The 21437-nt window shown below is 36.1% G+C and overlaps 1 protein-coding gene across 1 annotated transcript in view; it reads right to left on the bottom strand.

The window, feature by feature from the left end:
- Nucleotides 1-1139: 1139 nt before the first annotated feature.
- Nucleotides 1140-21437, bottom strand: part of LOC126262612 (synaptic vesicle glycoprotein 2A-like) — a 53459-nt gene continuing 33161 nt past the window's right edge. The window contains exons 4-6 of the mRNA XM_049959367.1: nucleotides 5993-6155; nucleotides 1386-1507; nucleotides 1140-1268 (exon numbers count right to left, since the gene is read on the bottom strand). Coding sequence (XP_049815324.1) covers nucleotides 1249-1268; nucleotides 1386-1507; nucleotides 5993-6155 — 305 coding nt within the window. The 3' untranslated portion in view covers nucleotides 1140-1248. The remainder of the gene's footprint in view (nucleotides 1269-1385; nucleotides 1508-5992; nucleotides 6156-21437) is intronic.

The raw sequence follows: 21437 nt of genomic DNA, 5'->3' as shown, positions 1-21437 counted from the left end.
TTAAATAACTGCTTTAAAACACTGGCACTTACTGTGTGAGAAATTTTTAGAAATAAAAATAAACACTTACTGCATACATGTCTGGGTTATTTCCTGTATTATGGCTATAAATTATTTTAAAAGTTTTGAGAGCCTCATCATTTTGGCCACTTGCCATAAGGAATCTGGGACTCTCCATGCATTTGTAGATCAAACAAGCTGTTGTAAAGCTTGGTAGTGAACTCAATGCCATAAATAATCTCCAAGATGAGATTGGAATTTTTCTGTCAAAAACTGTTATCGACCATTCCAAAGGTAATATCAGCCATGCAATTCCTGTATTAGCAATCATCAGTTATAAAGAAAGTAAAAACTTACAGTTATCATTTTTGAAACATTATTTGCTAATGACCTAAATTGATAGTGAAGTGTTGTAATTTGAAACTTCTATGAATGGTATTTTGAAACTGAGGTTTAAATTATATTATCATTTAATATGAAAGATTACATCAATTGGAATATGTTACCTTTCATTTTTAAAAATCAACTGTATGAAGAAGGTTTTGATATGCTGCCTGTAACATATATGCAATAGTTCTGGAAGAGTGAGGAGTTATGAGGTCAAGGAATAGGAATGACAAACTCCAATCAAGTATGCTGGTCACCGGCCGGGATTCGAACCGGGTAGCGATAACCACATCATCTTGAGGGTAACTGAAATTTGTTTAATATCCATTGCATTAATTGTGATGAGAGCAAATATCTAGGTTAAACAACAAAATACAATTTTCAATTTATTGCATTTTACACCTAATTTAGCAAATGTATATAATTACAAAATGCTATAAGTAATCTCCAAGATGGGAATGGATTTACCACTGAATATTTCTGATAACAATTCTAAATGTAATATAAGCCATATAATTCCTATTTTAGTAACAATAGTAAAAACTTTTAACTTTTGAAGGTTATTATTTTGTAACTACTGATATTTTTATTGAAGTCCTTGCAGATTTGAAACTACAGAAAATGGTATTGCAAAATAGGTTTATCTTGGAACATGACTTGATTCCAAAGCTTACATAGATTGGAAGATTTTTACCTTTCTTAAAAAAAAAACAATAGTATGTAGAATGTTTCGATATGATGACTAACATGCATGCAATTGTTTTGGATGCATGAGGAGTTATTAGGTCAAGGGATAGGAAAGAAACTCCAATCAAGTATGTTGGTCACCGGCCGGGATTCGAACCGGTAGCGATAACCACATCACCACATCTTGAGGGTAACTGAAATTAATTTAATGTACATTGCATTAATTGTGATAAAAATGAATACTCAAGTTAAATGACAGAAATGTAATTTTCCATATACTACATCTTTCTTAGTTCAGTAAGTATAAGTACCTGGTATCACAATATTAGCAAGTGACATAAAAATACCAGCCAACAAATTTTGTTTTCCTCTATATTTAACACTGTGGAACTCTGCTTCATATGTTCTTTGAACAGAAAGAGGTCCACACATTCTGGAATGAAAAGACATTTTTACATTAAAAGAAAATAATAGTAATTAACATGTTCTTTTCAATAATTACTGATTTGACATTATTCACTGATCTTCAGGTGATAGTATAATCTAGTTGGCTATATTCCTGTCTGTACAATAATGGGTCACTGGTGAAGCAATTATCCAGTATTGGCATAGAAAGACTTACTGAGATACATCAATTAGGCACATGATTGACAAGGAGTACTTTGTTTGTCTCAAAATAATAATTTACTTGATTTGTGGCCTGGTGAGCCATTAGTACCACAGAAGCTGGTCACTCAAAGCATGAAGCGAGAGGTTCTGCTGAATGTCCATAAGCTTTATTTCATGAGTACATCTTTATTCTTCATCAGTAGGATGATGTAAAGCATGACCTGTGAAGGCAACTCAACTCAAAAACTCAATGCTATTCATAGTAGCCACGTCCCAGAGTACAGGTCAATAATTATGGTTACAATTGCTGTTTCTGAGCACTTTGACTGGCCCAACAATAATTATTTCTTGTTTTGAGCTAGAACAGAAAACAACTGTAGGATATCTATATCAGCATATTACAGTATATTATGTCTGAAACTGTCCCCTGAGTATGATATAACAGGAAATTAGAATTTGCTTAATGTGTTATATACTATACTCCAATTTGTATGACTGACAAATTGCTTTGGCAGAGGCAGTGTTGCCAACATGCAGCCAGTCATGCTTCACAAGGTACTGCACATACTTCTAAACAGGCAACATGGTGAGTATGTGGCAGCTGGCCCTACTATTTGAAACACTGAAACATCAGTCATAATGTAATTTTAATCAGAGTATATTTGACCAAGTAATTATTTGGATCCACATTTACTGTAAAACTCTTCTTTTCTGTCAGTGAATAGATAATTATCTTTTTATAGTATATAGTATGGATATTAGGTAAGCTGTGTTAGGCAAACAGTATAACTAGAAAGCAGCAGGTTTCCAAGAATTCCATTGTTCACTTATAAATATTTTAATATTTGAAGAGTATAGTTACTACTCTCATTAGAAACAATGACCACAGAGTAGATATGCTAATTAATTGTTGTTGTAGCAAACAGCATTTCTGCAAGGAGGAGGAACAAACTCAGTACAATGGGTACATCTAGATTCTCACCGCTATCACCACCAACTGGTCTGACCATGTTAATCTTCAAATTGTCTTTACCTCAGCTCTTTAGTGCCACTATTTCACCTTAACTGACAAACAAAAAGACAGTTTCATATCTATATAAAGTGAAGTAACACATTTACTGTATGAACAGGTAGATGTTTTTAAATCATTGGCGTTTCTACGTATTATTGAGGATGCGCTTTCAAAATAATTGTATATGTGACTTGGAGAAACAAGCTGCTTGGTTGTTACTGCAAAAGAAGAAATATCATGAATGCGAGCCATTAGATAATGTAATGTACAGAAGCTATCCTTCAATCTGTGGTCCACAGAACTTACTGTATGTGTAAAAGTGATAATCTTTTGTCTTGTCATTAACTCACTTAATGGATTTGGCTTACATGTATAATAACCTACTGACACTGTGAGTGTCAGCTTTTCACACTATGCACAAATACAAATAGTGAAAAAAGTAAATGCCTGAACAAGCCACATTCATTTGCATTTCATTCAGAGGAGGCAAAGTATAATTCAGAAATTCGTGATGGATCAGAATATTTTTGAGGCTGATAATATTAACTTTTTAATATTCTTTCATTATTAATTACAAGAAAATCATTAGCTGAACTTGGTTAGTGTGGAGATAGCTATGAATGACTAAGTGGTAAGCTACCTGACAACTAATACACAGGTCATAAAATCTAATGTTTAATTCACCCTTATCTTAAATTATAGATGTAGCTTTTTATTCTGAATGAGGTGAACAAGGGGATTTTTTATCCAATTGCATAAACACGGTGACCATCTTTTGTCTCAAATGTTGGTTAACAGAGACTCTATACATACTTGGGTGTATTTCTTGGACAAAGTACAGTATCAAGAAATGTAGACAAGTTTTTTGCTCCAAGGAAAAATGATCTTGACTGAATATTTGCTCTGAATATCAGATTACAAACAGGTAAGAATTGCATAAAAAAGGAAAAAAAAAGAAAGAGCTATAGAGTGAAACAAAAATATTTGACAAAACATGTGATCTGCTGTAGAATTTTATTGTTTAAGTTGCAAGGAGCATTCATGTTGAAATAGCAATGTTACTATTCTACCATAGTTTATGAAATATAAAACGATTTCATCTAATTTTTCTCAATATTGTGAGGAGGTTTGAAATTCTGTGGCTATGATGATGAATTGTGGCTTGAGTAACGCATGGTTTATCACATCTGTGTTACTTAAAAATGGCCTTTAGTATGGAAAACTGTGGAGAGGCTTGGAATTTAACCTAGGACAGTGCTGCAAACTTCAGTGGTTATGAATGTTATCCACCATCTCTCCTTCCCCTGCCACCAAAACACATATGATGAATGTTTTTTCATCATAAGGAGTCACTTCATCTACCAACAAGTCAAATATCAGTACATAAGCAAGTATCAGCAATCTCTGTTAAAAACATTGGTGAAGAAACAGAGGGTGTGAAGTGTTAGAGGTCAAATGATGTTGAGGTAGTTGGTAATAACAATCCTGAAATTATTGGATAAAGGGCCATATTACACTACAGGCGCATATACAAAGGAAATATGAACTATTAGATATCTATTGCTGGAGATGCTGACATCATTGTTTTAGTAAAATTTTATAACACTGAAAGTATAGCAGCAAAGAGACAAATTAATTCTACTTACTTATAATGAAAAACACTATTTCTATTACATGTCTTAGAGGGAAGCAACACAGAGAAGAAAGAGGGAGAAAGAATTCAGCAGAGGTAGAAGGAGAAAAAAACCAATTCTCTGGTCTGGATTAAAAAGGGAGGAACTGGAAAATCAAAGGTTGAGGAAGAGAGACAGAAAAAATGGAGAGTATACAGAGAGAAACTTATGGATGGGAGAGGAAGAAGGAAGTTTGGGAGTGGAATGGGAGGATGATGTCTGGGATAAAAGAGTAGAAAGAAAGTAAATTGGAGCCTTGGGTGAAGCTATAATAAAATGGGGTACAACAGCTAACAAGCAGAAATTGGACAATGATCAAAACTTGGAGTTATGTTGTTTGCAAGGAGACTGCAGTGAACAGCATAACACCAAAGTTGTACTCTAAAATGGGAAGTTTGAACTGCAGTAACTGAGTGAAACAGAAAAATAAAGTTAACTCATAGGGGATCCCAAATAATTTATCTTACAGTTTTATCTCTGTAAGTCATTTCTGCCTTGTTTGCCTTACCATTAGTATAACATCCTGTTGACCCATCCAGTGAGAGAGTGATCTTAAAAGAATGTAGTTTTAGAGAAAGGAATAATCTAACAAGGAACGTGGTATCAGTAAAATATGAAAAAAAGTGTACATTTAGTATTGTCAGTCAATGACATTGCATTTTTACAATACAGATTTTAGTGTCCATTTCATATAAATGTTTTCGCTCCATTTTATATGAGGGTTGTCCAGAGAGTAATACAGCACTTTTTTTTCCTCAGCTGAAAATGATGCTAAAAATGTGAAACATTATGTATGTATTACTTGAAGTCTCCTGAGTGAGCATGCCAAGTTTCACTTCCAACAGATAGCATAGCTGCAGGACAGTTTCAAAATGGTGTCTGTAGGTGATGTATATTACAAGCAACATGCTGTCATTGAATTTCTCACTGCAGAGAAAGAAACTTTGGAGAATATTCACAAATGCTTGTGCAAAGTCTATGGAACATCTGATGTTGACAGAAGTACAGTTAGTTGCTGGGCATGGAGGGTGACATCATCAGAAGGCAGTTTGGTGGACCTCCATGATTTGCAGCACAGCTGTCAATGTTGCAGGGAGCTGATGTTGTCAATCATGAGTACAGATGCATTAGAAATTGGCAGTTGGCAGACATTTTGAGGGTGATGAGGAGGTGATTCACACAGTGAAGAACTGGTTCACCACCATGACAAGGACTGGTACCGTCAGGGCATGCACGTCCTTGTTTCACGCTGGAGGAAGGCCATAGAACAGGATGAAAATTATGTGGAAGAATAGGATGGGTAGATAAAACACTATTCTTATGTGTATGTAATTCTCATTATGTTCAAAAAAGAATTGTTGAAGAAAAGAAAATGCAGTGCATTACTTTCTGGGCAACCCTCGTACTTCCAAAAGATTGTTACAGTGGCCTTAGTGGAGCAGCTTGTTGTCAGATCTTTCATTAATCCAAATTTTCATTCTTTAGGTGCCACTGGAAGTCAATACTCAACATAATTCCAAGTTTTCCAGGTATCTCAAGAAACTAAAACAAGCCTTCTCAAATTGCTGTCGCACCAGTAATGAATTATAACTAATTAAAACTAGCCTTACATATTTTTACTTACATTACTCCATTCAGCAATTTAAATGCAAAAAGAAACCAATAACTTTGAGCAAAGCTTCCAGTCAAGTTACATACTCCATCAAATAAGTAACCAAATACTAGAAGCCTACGTCTTCCAACTGTGTCTGATAAAAATCCCCACACGTATGCACTCAGAATCATTCCTGAAAAATAAATTCAGGAATAGACTGAGCATGTATGTAGAATGCCAATTTAGCACACAAATTAATTAATCCTTTTGTACCACAAATTAACACAAAAATTCAACTTCTGTATTTATTAATTCACCTTTGTAATTTCCTTATACCTCAAACAATGGAATATGCAGGATGGAATAATGGCAATATAATGTCCTCAGGGGCCAGAGACAGCGGTCAAGTATGTGTGCCAATGTGTGTGTATTTTCTACCTTAGAAGAAGGCCTTTGGCTGAAAGTTCATATGGATAGCAGCCTTTTTGTTGTGCCTCTCTGCAACTCAGCATCTCTACATGAAGAGCTGTTACTGTATATCTCATCTACAAGAGGAACCTGTAGGGATATGGAATTAGGAAGTGGTATATGAGAAAATACTGACTTGTTTATCTGAAAAGAGCTTGTTAGATCCCTCTGAGAGAAATGTTCATAAAGGATTCTCCACAGAGAAGTCATACAAGACCTCACAAATGAAGTACTGGCAGATCTAAATAATAAAAATTGTCTTACTTGTATTTTATGTGATCTTGCCAAAGAAACGAAATTTTACTTTGCAAACTAAAGTTTGAGGCAGTAAGGGCATCCCTCTTCCAAGGATGGAGCCATGTCTGCATAATAGGGAGCAGCAGAAGGTCACGTTGACAGTGTTATAGGAATACCACTAAATTCAGAATTAGGGGACATAGCACAGATTCCCACAAAGTACAGTACACAACCAGATCCCATTCCTAACGTAAATAAATCATGTTCCAGTATCTCTGTCATGTAGTTAAAGACAATCTGATATTTGCTGATGACACTGATACTAGTCAAGGGTTCTAACTCACTGTTACAAGACATTGCCCAGACAGTAGCTGCAAAGGCCTACCAGTAGTTCACAGTTAACGGTTAAGTTTTAATCCAAAATGAACTCATATTATGCAATTTCAAACAGGCAAAAAAGTCCTTTGGCACCAGAAGAAAATTGTCATACACTAATTGAAACATAGTATGTAAAATTCTTTGAGGCTTACCTAGATAATAAGCTGGCATGGAGTAAAGACATAAACTAATCAAGAAGCTCAGTTGACATGTTTTTCACTTAGAAGTATCTCTCATTATGTTGACATAAAAACAAGGATATTGGTTTATTGTTTATATTTTCACTCCCTGTTGCCTTATGGTATTATCATTTGGGGGCAGTGCATCCAAAGTACATTAAATATTTACTCCATAGTCATGAACAGTAATAATTGTGTAAAGCAGTCAACTGTCCATCTCACAGAGGCCTCTTTTAGAATCTTGGAATTCTTATACTCACTTCCCTATTTTTTCCAGAAAATAAAAACCAAGTTGAAAAACTGTATAAATTCAAAAGATCTCATTAACCACTTTATCTTGAAATTATCTGTTTATCTAAGATAAAAGGATTGAAAATTTATTTTATCTGCATGTCAAGCAACATTGTAAAGCTGCGTGACTTATAATAATGTGTTGTAAGCCAATCTCTGTTTAAGATGTTGGTAATTTTTTCCCATGAAAAAATGGAAAATATTAATGCAAATAACATTCTAGCAGTAAGAGACAAAAAGCAGCTATTTGATACAAGCGGGGAAGCAGACGCTTGCTTTGAAGCAGGAGTTTTATTCCCAATTTACTTAGCTACAATTAGTTGTTGAAAGTACAAATAGTACCAAGCAATAAAGTGATAATTATTATTAATAGGGGAGACCAGTGTTGGTTGGCATGAAGAGCTAGTTGATACACAGCTTGTATTTCCTACCACCGTGGAGTTGGAGTGCTGTCATCATGTTTGTGGGGAGTGTATGTAAAGGTGCACCACCTCCGTAACTTCAGTCTAATTGGAAGTATTGGAAAGGAAGTGTGGCGTTCGCTGTGTTATTCAGTGGTTTGGTATTTAACTAATTTGTAAATGAAAATGATAATCTTATTTTATTACATTGACTAATTACTAAATAATTTTTCTCCCAGATAAAGATTTGGTCAAGTTGATAAAGAACTCCAAGTTAACATTGTGTTAAAATGTTGTCTGTAAGTTGTGTAAGTGTCACGAAATCACAGTTCATACAACAGATTCTATACAACTATTGATTATGTGGAAACAGTTATCTTCAGCAAAATGATCATTAAAACCACCAAATATCAGCTGCGGGCAACACTGACATATGTTACCTGAAACAATATTCTTCACAACTCATGTGTAATTAATTTAAGCTCCATACATCAGCAAGAAAAGTTTGTTATATGAATCGTGCTATGTGCACTGTTTTTTAAAGAACCAATCTGATTCGAATTATTTTCATTAAAATGAGTTTGGGACCACCGGTGCACATTTATTTTTACACATTTTTATTACCTTCGGCATTTATGTCTGCAGAGTTGCGTAATTTGAATTTACCGCTGAGATAATTGTTAAGATGGCGGCAGACAATTGATAGAGACTTTCTATTGTTAGAGCAAATAGGATAAGTATTTGAAATGCTTATTAAACTTTACTTTTGTATTGTGCACTATTTAGACTAATTCTCATCAAGCAAACCTTTGATTTTTTTGTAAGGAAAACAGATAAAAATGCGATACAAATTGCTATCATCAATGGATGCACTCCTTGCAGCAGAAAGAAATAATTAACACAGGTAATCCTTATTGAGAGAGGAATTATTCACTCATATTTATAATAATAATGCACTCTATTCTCAAGTAATAATTAACAAATAATTACAATTTCTTAACAGACCTCAGGTTGATATGCGTCTTGCGTCTGCAACCTACTAAAGCCAACCAACAAAAGGTAAAAACAAAAGAAGACAAACGCAGATCATCAAACGAATTTACAATTATCATTGTCTTTGTATGATACACATTGATATGTCCAATTACATCATAAAATATTATATGAATAATTAATATTTATTTCAATTTTTTTTTAATATATATGTTGGATAGATAATGTTTATAACTGTTAGAGGCATAATTTCCTCTCGTCGCACTGTAGCTAAAATTTATCTCATGGATGTTACAGAAGACTCCTGTTTCATCATTTTTCTGACTGGTGAGTAAATTTTTTTTGTCAAATTTTTTTCCCCCTTCTGGTGAACCGGTAGATTGAATTGAGGCAGCATCATTTGTTGTTGATTTTTGGGATTGTGTGGAATCCATTTCATTTCTGATATTGCTGTGGAGATAGCTAGCATAGTTAGGTATTGGGCCACCTGGCATACCTATGACAACTCACACCGCACCTATGCCAACTAACCCCCTCCATTATTGTCCATTAAAAAAGAACCAGTTTCCGTAACAATTGAATAAATACACATCACCCCAAAGAAACTCACTCTTTCCTCACAGCTGAGCCATCACAGCAATACAACTATCACTGAAAAAGAAGGTTTACTGCTATTCTAACAGACAGTCCCATCAAAGATGGGTCCATCAAAGATGCTGAAAGGGCCAATAATAAGAAAAAGCCATGTACATACAACAAGGCTGATTTGGCTATGGTTGACAGGTAGAAGGAGAAAAAACTTCCCCAAAACCACTGATTTGAGTTTTCTTCTACAGATTATGATGTCAACATGTCAGACAGTAGCTGTGACAGAAGTGACAACAGCTTGGCCCTACTTAATGCTCCACCAATATATAGAGTGTTCCAAATGTAAATTAAGTTTAATTTTTGCAATTTTAGATTCTTTTGTTGTGTCTGGGCAAACAGTTTTTCCTTCATTGTTTCTTCGGCTATTATGCTGATAGGTTGCATCTATTGTCCAAGCCTGTAGTGCATCTATGAAAAGTTTAACTGTTTGTGTGTCATGTTTGACATACAAAACACCCTGCATGTCTGGTTATGTATGTAAAATTTCTTCTGTTTTGTTGTCCTACATTCTCTATAGCTACTGTCTTGCATTCAGTTTTGTGTGCAAGTAGTCTATAAAGTACAAAAATGTGTTTCCTGTTGTGCTTGTATTAATACAACATGACTGAAAAACATTATAGCTATTGAGCACAAATTCTGATGCTGAAACAGAGTACTCAGATGGCGATGACAAAAGTTTTGATGAAGATGATAAATCAATTGTTAGCTGCAAACAGGCAGAAGATGTGCTTGGTCAGTGCTGCTCATTTTAGTGATTTTGACCGAGATAAACTCACACTGCAGTGTTCTTCTTTGGCACTCCTGTGCAGAAATTGGGAAAGAAACAGCTATTCAATTCACATGTTTATTTGTATGTAAAAGTTCATTTTGAAATTTTCCTTTGTGTGAGACCACACGTACAACATCCGTGTGCTGATTTTAAATTCCAGATTCGTATATTTTACTGTTCACATGGCTTCTGCATAATTTCTCATTGATTGTATCAGTACCTGTATATACTGTGTTATACTGTGAAATTTTGAACATTTGTAAGTGCTGCAACAACACATACTGTTATTGTCAATTGTAGGCTTAAGCATATTTGTGCTCTTTCAAAATTGTTGAGAACAGTAGACCTATCTTCATTAAAAATAATCATTCTCTAATTTCATTGTATCATTACATGAGAAATAAATCACTTTTGAGTATTTTTAAATGCTTACAGAACTATATTTTTGTGAGTTACCAATATGAGTGTTTTGGTTATGTGACTTATTTCATAGAAAACTGGCGTTTGTGGTTCACAGCAACTGCCAAAGAACAGATAACCCCTGAATTTCTCTGTATAGCATCACAAATAAATATGCAGTTTTGAGAATTTTCAGAAGCTATCGTAATCCAGTGAACAATCTAATTTTTAGTAAATCAGCATTTGTGATTTAATTACTATAGCAAAGAAGAGTATATATTATATACATTTATCATAAATTAAATCTATTTTGAGTTTGCTAATACCAGTAATTAACTTCTAAAAGTTTTAAGAACTTAGTAATTTTTACCACAGGTTTTTCTGTTGCCATAGCAGAAATCTCATTCTGACTATTCACTTTAGGGAATTAGCAGCTTTGTAGCTCAAGAGATTAAAAGAAAAACATTGCACCAGCTAAAATACAGCCCATCTGTGAATGCTGTTCTTGAACACAGAATGAGTTGTTTGACATCTGTAAGTAGCTGGAAATCATCCCAACTACTGTCAAATGATTGACAGCTGCTATAAGTCACTGTGCTGGAAGAGCTCCTGAGAAGCGTGTACCTGTGGTACTGGTACCAAGGGTATCTCAAGTACTATACAACCCAATGGATCCTGTATCCTCCACAAAAAGTATAGGATCTGTCATTACTCATCCACTTGACTGTGAGTGACATTTCAGTGGAGGATGGGGACCAGAAAGGACTCAAGGTGTTGTACCAGACCCTTAACCAACAAGTCTGGAGTGGTGTCTTCCACTGAAACTGAAACTGAAACTGTTTTGGGGAAACCTGTTTTGTCCAGTGGCAAGAGGAGGCAAACTCAAAAGGTTGGGAGGCTGTTGATCATCAGCAGTTCTAAGGTATGGTGAATGATGGTACCCCTTAGGGAAATAACAGAAAGGGTCAGGAAAGGCCACCTGGTACACTCAGTGCATATATCTGGAGGCCTTATTCAACGTTTTGAAGAGGCTGTTCTGGCAGCCATTGAAGGAACATGGTGCACATTGGAACAAATGATGCCTGATGTGTGAGCTTCAAGGTCATACTTGGATCATTCCAGCAACTGGCAGAGAAGGTTGAGAAGACCAGCCTTGTGCATGGAGTTTCAATGAAGCTCACAATTTGCAACATTGTTCCCAGAACTGATCATGGCCCTTTGGTCTCAGTCGAGTGGGTGGACTAAACCAGAGGCTTTGAAGGTTTTGTTTCAATCTACACTGCAACTTCCTGGACTTGCACCACAAGATTGAAAACTGAAGGGTCTTCCTAAATACATCAGACGTGTACTACACATCAGAGACTGTTACTGAGGTGGCTGACTGTGTGTGGAGGGTGCAAAAAGGTTTCTTAGGTTAGATGACACTCCATCCAATTCAGATAATGATAGTTGTAGGAAATCCACAAGTATCGGTGTAAGATCAGAAGAAATACCTCCAACAGGTGAGAGTATTAAAATCTTAGTGGTTAACTGCTGAAGCATCTGTAATCAAGTATCAGAGTTTGAAGCACTCCTGAACGCAGTGAAGCTCACATAGTACTAGGTAAAGTAAGCTGGTTGAAACATGACATTACTAGCAGTGAGATTTTTAGAGAAAATTTAAGAGTACAATAAAATTTATAGTCAAATGGGAATGGATGTGGTGTATTTGTCATAATAATAAAAAAAAAAAACCAAGAGAATCAAATCCACTGAAACAGAAGTCAAAGCTGCATGTGAGATTGTTTGGGTAAGACTCAGTATCAGGTGTGGGCATAAAATGGTAATTGGATCCTTCTGACGCAGAACAGATAGGTTGAGATCCCACTCCTGATGGAAATATATTGGATCTAACAGCAACAAATAGATCTGACCTCTTTGAGGCTGTCCACATCGAAACTGGTATCAGTGAACATGACATGGTTGTGGCAACAATGATTACCAAAGTACAAAGGACAACTAAACCAAGGAGAAAGATACAGGTGTTCAGTGAAATAGATAAAAAAATCAGTAGTGTCACATCTCAATGAAGAACTTGAAACTTTCAGCATAGGGCAGGAGCATGTAGAGAAACTATGGCTCAAGTTTAAAAGAATAATTGACCATGCACTGGTTAGAGATGTACTCATAACAACAGTTCATAATGGGGGGAGCCTCCATGATATGCAGTCACTGAAAAGAAACTTCTAAAGAAGCAGAGACTACTGAATAACAGGTCTAAAACAAAATGTAGGACTATAGACAGAGAAATTATGAATGAAACGCATTTGGCTTGCAAGAGAGTAATGTGTGAGGATATCAGTGACTCCTGTAGCAGAATATTGTCAAATGATCTTTCAGAAAACGCAAAGAAATTCTGGTCATATGTAAAGGCTTTTAGTGGCACCTAAGTTAGTCTCTGGTTCCCAGAAAATGTGGACAGGAACTGAAATTGAGGATAGCAAAGCAAAATCTGAAATGCTTAACTCCATTTTCAAGTGTACCTCTTCTAAGGAAAACCCAGGAAAATTGCACCAATTTCATCCTTGTTCCTCTAAAAAGGTAAGCAAAATAAGTATTAGTGTCGGCAGTGTTGAAAAACAGCTGAAATCACTAAAAGTGCGCAAAGCTCCAGGGTCCAATGGAATTCCATCAAATTCTATATTGAATATGCAGCTGAATTAGGATTTCTATCAAATTCTATGCTGAATATGTAGCTGAGTTACCCCCTTTTCTGACTATAATCTATCATAGATCCCTCTAGTAAAAAACTGTGTCCAGTTCTTGGAACAGGGTACAGGTCACACCTGTCTACAAGGAGGGTAGTAGAACTGATTCACAAAACCAGCATCCAATATCTTTGACATAATTTTGTTGTAGACTTTTAGCACATATTCTGAGCTCAAACATAATGAGATATATTGAGCAGAATGACCTCCTCCATACCAATTAGCATGGATTTCGAAAACATCGATCATGTGAAATCCAACTCGCACTTTTCTCAAATGACATACTGAAAGCTTTGGATCAAGGAAGTCTGGTAGATGCGGTTTTCTTGATTTCCAAAAAGCATTTGACTCAGTACCACACCTATATTTATTGTCAAAAGTACAGTCATTTGAGATATCAAGTGAAATTTGTCATTGGACTGAGGACGTTTTGGTAGGGAGGATGCAGCAAGTTATCTTGGATGAACAGTCATCATCAGATGTAGAAGTAACTTCAGGTATATCATAGGGAAGTGTATTGGGACCCTTGCTGTTCATGTTGTACATTAATAACCTCGCAGAAAATATTAATAGTAATCTCAGACTTTTTGTGGATGATGCAGTTATCTGTAATGAAGTACTATCTGAAAGAAACTGCATAAATATCCAGTTATATCTTGATAAGTTTACAAATTGGTGCTGAGATTGGCAACTTGCTTTAAATGTTTAGAAATGTAAAATTGTGCACTTCACAAAATGGAAAAAATGTAGAATGCTATGATTATAATATCAATGATTTACTGTTGGAATTGGCTAACTCATACAAATTATTAGGTGTAACAATTTATATGGGTATGAAATGGAATGTTCACATAGGCTCAGTTGTGGATGAAGCAGGTGATAGACTTTAGGTTACTGGTAGATACCGGGGAAGTGCAATCAGTCTACAAAGGAGATTGCTTACAAATCACTCATACAACTCTTGTCTATATGAATGATTTTCACACCTCAGATGATGCAGCCAAAGCAATAATATTTGCAGATGATACTAGTGTGATAATAATTGCACCAAAGCAATTGCTACCAACAACTGCTGATAAAGTACTAAATTACATCCACTCTTGGCTCAATGCAAACAGGTTGACATTGAGTGTAAATAAAACAAATTATATGCAGTTTGGGAAAATATGTCAAAATGTAAATCTCGATCTGGTGTGGGGTGACAAAGCCTTAGACAGAGTGACATCCACAAAATTGCTGGGGATTCATGTGGATGAAAACTTAAATTTTAATGACCACGTAATAAAACTTGCACAGAAACTTAATTCAGCATGTTTTGCCCTCAGAATTATTGCAAATGTTTGTACCTCAGAGGGTACCAGAATGGCATATTTTGGCTATTTTAAATCTCTTTCCACATACAGAATAATATTTTGGGGTTCCACAACAGGGCGCCTAAAACAAATTTTTCTATTGCAGAAGAGGGCCATCCGAATAATAACTCACAGTCATCCACAGACACACTGCAAACCCATATTCAAAAAGCTTAGAATACTTACTATACCATCATTATACATATACAAATGTGTATTGTATGTCAGGACCCACATTGCAGATTTTCAGACAAATTCTGACTTTCATAACTTAAACTAACCCAAGAAACTCTACTAACAAAGTTTCAAGAACTGGCTTTAAGTGGTGATTGTGGGAATATACTACAATCCCCTACAAATTTCTCATGTAGGGGTCATGAGGATAAGATTAGAATAATTACATCACACACAGAGGCATTCAGACATTCATTCTTCCTGTGCTCCATATGAGAATGGAATGGGAAGAAACCCTAATAAAAGGTACAATGGGACCTACTCTCTGTCATGCACTTCACAGTGATTTGCAGAGTACAGATGTAGTTGTAGATGGATGTGTGTATATAGTGAGCATGGTTCGCAAAGCAAGCAGGAATACAATACTGAAGATGATTGTAGTGATGATATAGTGGGCTTGTAAATGAGATTTATTTCATATGAGCAAATGTTAGAAAAATCTGAAATGTCAGTAAAAGCAAAACAAAACAAAAAAATCATGAAAACTTTTTTATTGTAATAAAGTTAGAAATTGTGAATATTAACAAAAGAAACAATCAGATTTAAATAATAAAACAAAAATGCTTTATGCCATAAAGTTAGCAGACTTTTATATGTTATGGACCCTTATACATAAAGCCGGTCCCAAGCCCGGTTGAAAAAGGAGGAGGGGGAGGAGTAACACCTCGTTAAAAAACCTTGGTTCACCTGGCCCGGGTGATAGTACCTCGTGAGGGTCCCTTGCCAGGGAAACAGTGAAGACCTCAACGCCAGTGAAGGCGGCGATGAAGATCATCAGAACGGCGGAACTGGCGGAAGAGGCAGGCTTTTGTATAAAAGCACCAGACTGTAGCATCTGTTCCCACAGTGGGCGGCTGCAAAAGGCGTCTATCCCACATGTTAGTGGTGGCCTCACTTATAATTCTAAGCTAAATGCTTCAATTTTTATCATCAAAAGGTTCAACTACCTTTCCCCAAACCAAACTTTAACCTAAGACATGATGGTAAATTTCAAAATGAAAACTACTCCAGGAAGTAACCAATCTTCCATCGCTATTCATGGCGGTGCAACTAGGCCTTTGGATTCTGGAGAGCCTAGAACATCATGTAAGGAAGAGTCGGAGCTTCCTAGTACTTCTTCAAAGATAAGACCCAAGAAAAAACATCTACTGGGGACTCTGAATATCAACACACTTATGAAAGTTGGAAAACTAAAACACATAACGGACACTATCAATCAACGCAACATACTTATATTAGCTCTTCAAGAAACAAGGTATCTGGATGAAAATGCATTTGAATCAGGTGGATACAGGATCTACAAAGGAAAACCAGCCATTAAAAATTCCAATAATACGACTATATTAGGGACCGCATTTATGGTCAAACAGCAACTTACGGAATCAATAACTAATTTTAGCTCCCCATCAGAACGAATTTCATTTCTGACGTTCAAGTCAGGCAATAAACGCTACACTATTATTAATGCACATGCACCTATTAACCAACATAACAGAACAAATGTTGACAAAGTGGAAGATTTTTGGGAAATGCTTGAACACGAAACATCCATATTACCAAAAGAACATATAAAAATTTTAGTGGGAGACTTGAATGCACAAGTGGGCAAAGAAATAAAATTTAAATCAGTAGTTGGAGATTATCCAGCACATGCAAGAACCAACAGAAATGGGGAAAGACTCATAGATTTTTGTAGACAGTTTAATCTAAAATTAATGTCGACATGTTTCAGGAAACTTGCAAGAAAGAAAAAAACGTGGGTATCACCTAATCCAAATCAAGGTGAATATCAGTTGGACCATGTGGCAATAACGACTCGCAACTACAAGGAAATCTTGGATGTCAGAGTGAGGTAGGGCCTAAACATACACTCAGAACATTATCTGACAGAAATAAAGACCATGTTCCAACCAAACAAACCTAAACCAAAACCAAGAAGATTTCCAAGAGTAAATGTGGTGTCACCGCCAGACACCACACTTGCTAGGTGGTAGCTTAAATCGGCCGCGGTCCATTAGTACATGTCGGACCCGCGTGTCGCCACTGTCAGGATCGCAGACCGAGCGCCACCACACGGCAGGTCTCGAGAGACTTACTAGCACTCGCCCCAGTTGTACGGACGACATTGCTAGCGACTACACATACGAAGCCTTTCTCTCAATTGCCGAGAGACAGTTGGAATAGCCTTCAGCTAAGTCCATGGCTACGACCTAGCAAGGCGCATTAACCATATCTGGAGAGAGTCTCACTTGTATTATCAAGAGAAATGTTGTTGTTGTTGTTGTGGTCCTCAGTCCTGAGACTGGTTTGATGCAGCTCTCCATGCTACTCTATCCTGTGCAAGCTTCTTCATCTCCCAGTACCTACTACAACCTACATCCTTCTGAATCTGCTTAGTGTATTCATCTCTTGGTCTCCCTCTACGATTTTTACCCTCCACGCTGCCCTCCAACGCTAAATTTGTGATCCCTTGATGCCTCAAAACATGTCCTACCAACCGATCCCTTCTTCTAGTCAAGTTGTGCCACAAACTTCTCTTCTCCCCAATCCAATTCAATACCTCCTCATTAGTTACGTGATCTACCCACCTTATCTTCAGCATTCTTCTGTAGCACCACATTTCGAAAGCTTCTATTCTCTTCTTGTCCAAACTGGTCATCGTCCATGTTTCACTTCCATACATGGCTACACTCCATACAAATACTTTCAGAAACGACTTCCTGACACTTAAATCTATACTCGATGTTAACAAATTTCTCTTCTTCAGAAACGATTTCCTTGCCATTGCCAGTCTACATTTTATATCCTCTCTACTTCGACCATCATCAGTTATTTTACTCCCTAAACAGCAAAACTCCTTTACTACTTTAAGTGTCTCATTTCTTAATCTAATCCCCTCAGCATCACCCGATTTAATTTGACTACATTCCATTATCCTCGTTTTGCTTTTGTTGATGTTCATCTTATATCCTCCTTTCAAGACACTGTCCATTCCGTTCAACTGCTCTTCCAAGAGAAATGTACCACAATGAATTAAAGTTAAGTATACGAGAAGCTCTGTTCTTTTCTTTATAGCTTTCATCACGTATCCTGTTTCAGACTTAACGCCAGTCGGCGTGTGTGTACGTGTGCCTTTCGGTTACCCGTCACTGTGGACTGGCTGCCTTGTCAGTCCACTACAGTAAACACTAAATTTCTCCTGCAAAAGCAGGACAAATTCTGTCATATACTAAACACACGAAAAATGGATAATTGGGAAGAAATTAAAGAAACAATGATAGAGTCAGTTAAAGAAATGGGACAGCCACGAAGAATACCAAAACACAGATGGTGGAACGAGCTGTGTGATGAAGCAATTGACAATCGACTAAAGGCATGGAAAAAATGGAACAGTAATAAGAAACATGAATACTGGGAAGAGTTTAAAGAAGAAAGGAAAAAGACAGCAAAAATCATCAGATCAGTGAAAAGAAAATATGACAAAAACAGATTAGAAGAAATGGATTCTGATTTCAAAAGGAACAACACTAGAGACTTCTATAAGACTTTCAGAGAAGTTTTAACAGGATTCTAGTCACCAAGTTTACATTTTAAAGATAAAAATGGAAAAATGGTTTTAAGCAATAAAGAGAACTGCCAGATCTTAGCTGAATACTTTGAAAATCTATTAAATTGTGAGGAGCCTAATGACAGGTTACAGTTTCAAAAACCACAACATGAAAATCCACCGTCGGAACCACCTACAGTAGAAGAAATAGAAAAGATTATCAAAGCATTGAAGAATAACAAAGCACCAGGTGAGGATGGGATAGTGGCAGAAATGTGGAAACTAGGGGGCTTATCCGCATGTCAGAAAATTCACAAAGTAATTGAAGACATTTGGACAAAAGGAATCATACCCAGTGACTGGAAACAAGCATTGATCCACCCTCTCCATAAAAAAGGATATAAAACAGACACCAACAACTACAGGGGCATATCCTTGTTACCAGTGACATACAAAATACTTTCTAAAGCACTTTTAAATAGAATAGAGGAACAAGCAGGACCTAATATAGGAGATTATCAAGCAGGATTTAGAAAAGGTAGATCATGTGCAGAACAGATTTTTAATTTAAAAACAATTTTGAGAGTGAGAGCTATACAAAATAAAAATACAGTAGTTACTTTCGTAGACTTCAAGAAGACCTACGACTCAGTTGACAGACAAACACTATTCCAGATACTTTATGAATCAGGGGTAGATGAAAACACCAGAAGACTTGTTAAACAAACGCTCACAGATACAACATCAAGAATTAAGTTTCAAGGCGAAATTTCTGAACCATTCAAAATCAAAACAGGAGTTCGACAAGGTGACGGACTGTCCCCAATTCTCTTTAACTTGGTTTTAGATAAAGTAGTAAAAACATGGGAAAACACATTAAAAAACAGAGGCACAAAGGGTATAAGCATGGGCCAAGGAAAGAACAAATTTGAAGTAAAATGTTTAGCCTTTGCGGATGATATGGCACTGATAACTGAAAACTGAACAGACGCAACAGTTATGCTTGATATGTTACACGAGATTGCTGAAAAGACTGGGCTAAAAATATCCTACGAAAAAAACGAGTATATAGAACACAAACATAATACAGAAAAGTTTATGAAAACAAAGTATGGAAAAATTAAAAGAGTTGATAGATTCAAATACCTGGGGGAGTGGATCCAAGCCAATGGACTGGATAACACAACAAATAAAGAAAGAATAAAAAAGTTGGAATTTGCATATAAATTAACACAAAACTACTACAATAAGAAATCAATATCTATACAAGCAAAGATTAAACATTATAATTCAGTTATTAGGACACAAGCAACATATGGATCAGAGTGCCTAACATTGAATAAGAAAGGCGAATTAAGAGAACTAGAAAAAAGAGAGAGAAAAATATTAAGAAAAATTCTAGGTCCTGAGAAAAACAAGGAAAATAGGTGGATTAAAAGGAGAAATGAAGACCTATACAAAAATACAGAAAATATCACAGATACAATGAGGAAGAGACGGCTAAAATTTTATGGACATTTAAAAAGAATGGAAGAAACACGTATTACAAAGAAAATTTTTAATTACGTTAGTAAGCTGAAAAACACTGTAGGATGGATAGAAGCAGTAAAGAAAGACGCCAACAAAATAGGTGTTACAGAAGAAATAGTATGTGACAGAAATAACTTTAGGCTACTTATAGAAAACGCAAACTATGAAGAAGATGCGCCAAAACCTCGACCCCAGAGAGTGTGAACAGATGAGCAGAGACAAGCAGTTGGCGAGAAAATGAAGAAGTACTGGGAAGAACGGAAGAAAAAGAAACACCATAAGTCTTAAGTTGTATGCGGTCCATAGCTGGCAAAAAAAAAAAAAAAAAAAAAAAAAAAAAAAAAATATATATATATATATATATATATATATATATATATATATATATATCTAAAAAGAAAGAAAGATGATGAGACTTACCAAACAAAAGCGCTGGCAGGTCGATAGACACACAAACAAACAAACACAAATATACACACAAAATTCAAGCTTTCGCAACAAACTGTTGCCTCATCAGGAAAGAGGGAAGGAGAGGGAAAGACGAAAGGATGTGGGTTTTAAGGGAGAGGGTAAGGAGTCATTCCAATCCCGGGAGCGGAAAGACTTACCTTAGGGGGAAAAAAGGACAGGTATACACTCGCACACACACACATATCCATCCACACATACAGACACAAGCAGACATATTTCATATATATATATATATATATATATATATATATATATATATATATATATATATATATATATATATATATAAGAATCATGGCATCTGTTGTAAAGAGATTGTCAAATGAATAACCAGAAATAATAATAAAATACAAATAAAAGAGGTATTCCATAAATACTGCTCCACTCAAACAATGTATATGAGATAGATTGGTATGGGGTACAAAGAATGCACTCACCGATACAAGGGTCAATGATAATTCAGAGGCTGAAGAAACTCTCTATGGCAAAGAGCTTTCATCCTCAGCCTGCTATCTAGATGGCAAGGGTTCTAATTTGACAGTTCAAATAAGTCCTGGAGAACTTCAAAATGATGCCAACAGGTCACATTGAACAAGACCAACAATGAATCCTCCCCAGTCTCAAAGGCCTCATGATCACCTGAATTTCACATAAGTTACTCTGCTGTGGTGAAGTACCATCCCCACCAGTACCCAGTACCCAATACCCACTGAGCAAGGTGGTGTGGTGGTTACCACACTGGACTCACATTCAGGAGGGTGATGGTTCATATCCACATGGTGCCATCCAGATTCACATTTTCTGTGATTTTCCAAAGTCACTCAGGCAAAT

Source organism: Schistocerca nitens, chromosome 6 (assembly GCF_023898315.1).
Source record: "Schistocerca nitens isolate TAMUIC-IGC-003100 chromosome 6, iqSchNite1.1, whole genome shotgun sequence".
Taxonomy (NCBI): domain Eukaryota; kingdom Metazoa; phylum Arthropoda; class Insecta; order Orthoptera; family Acrididae; genus Schistocerca; species Schistocerca nitens.
The sequence above is the reverse complement of the archived record's forward strand: the minus strand, read 5'-3'. Positions and strand labels throughout refer to the sequence as shown.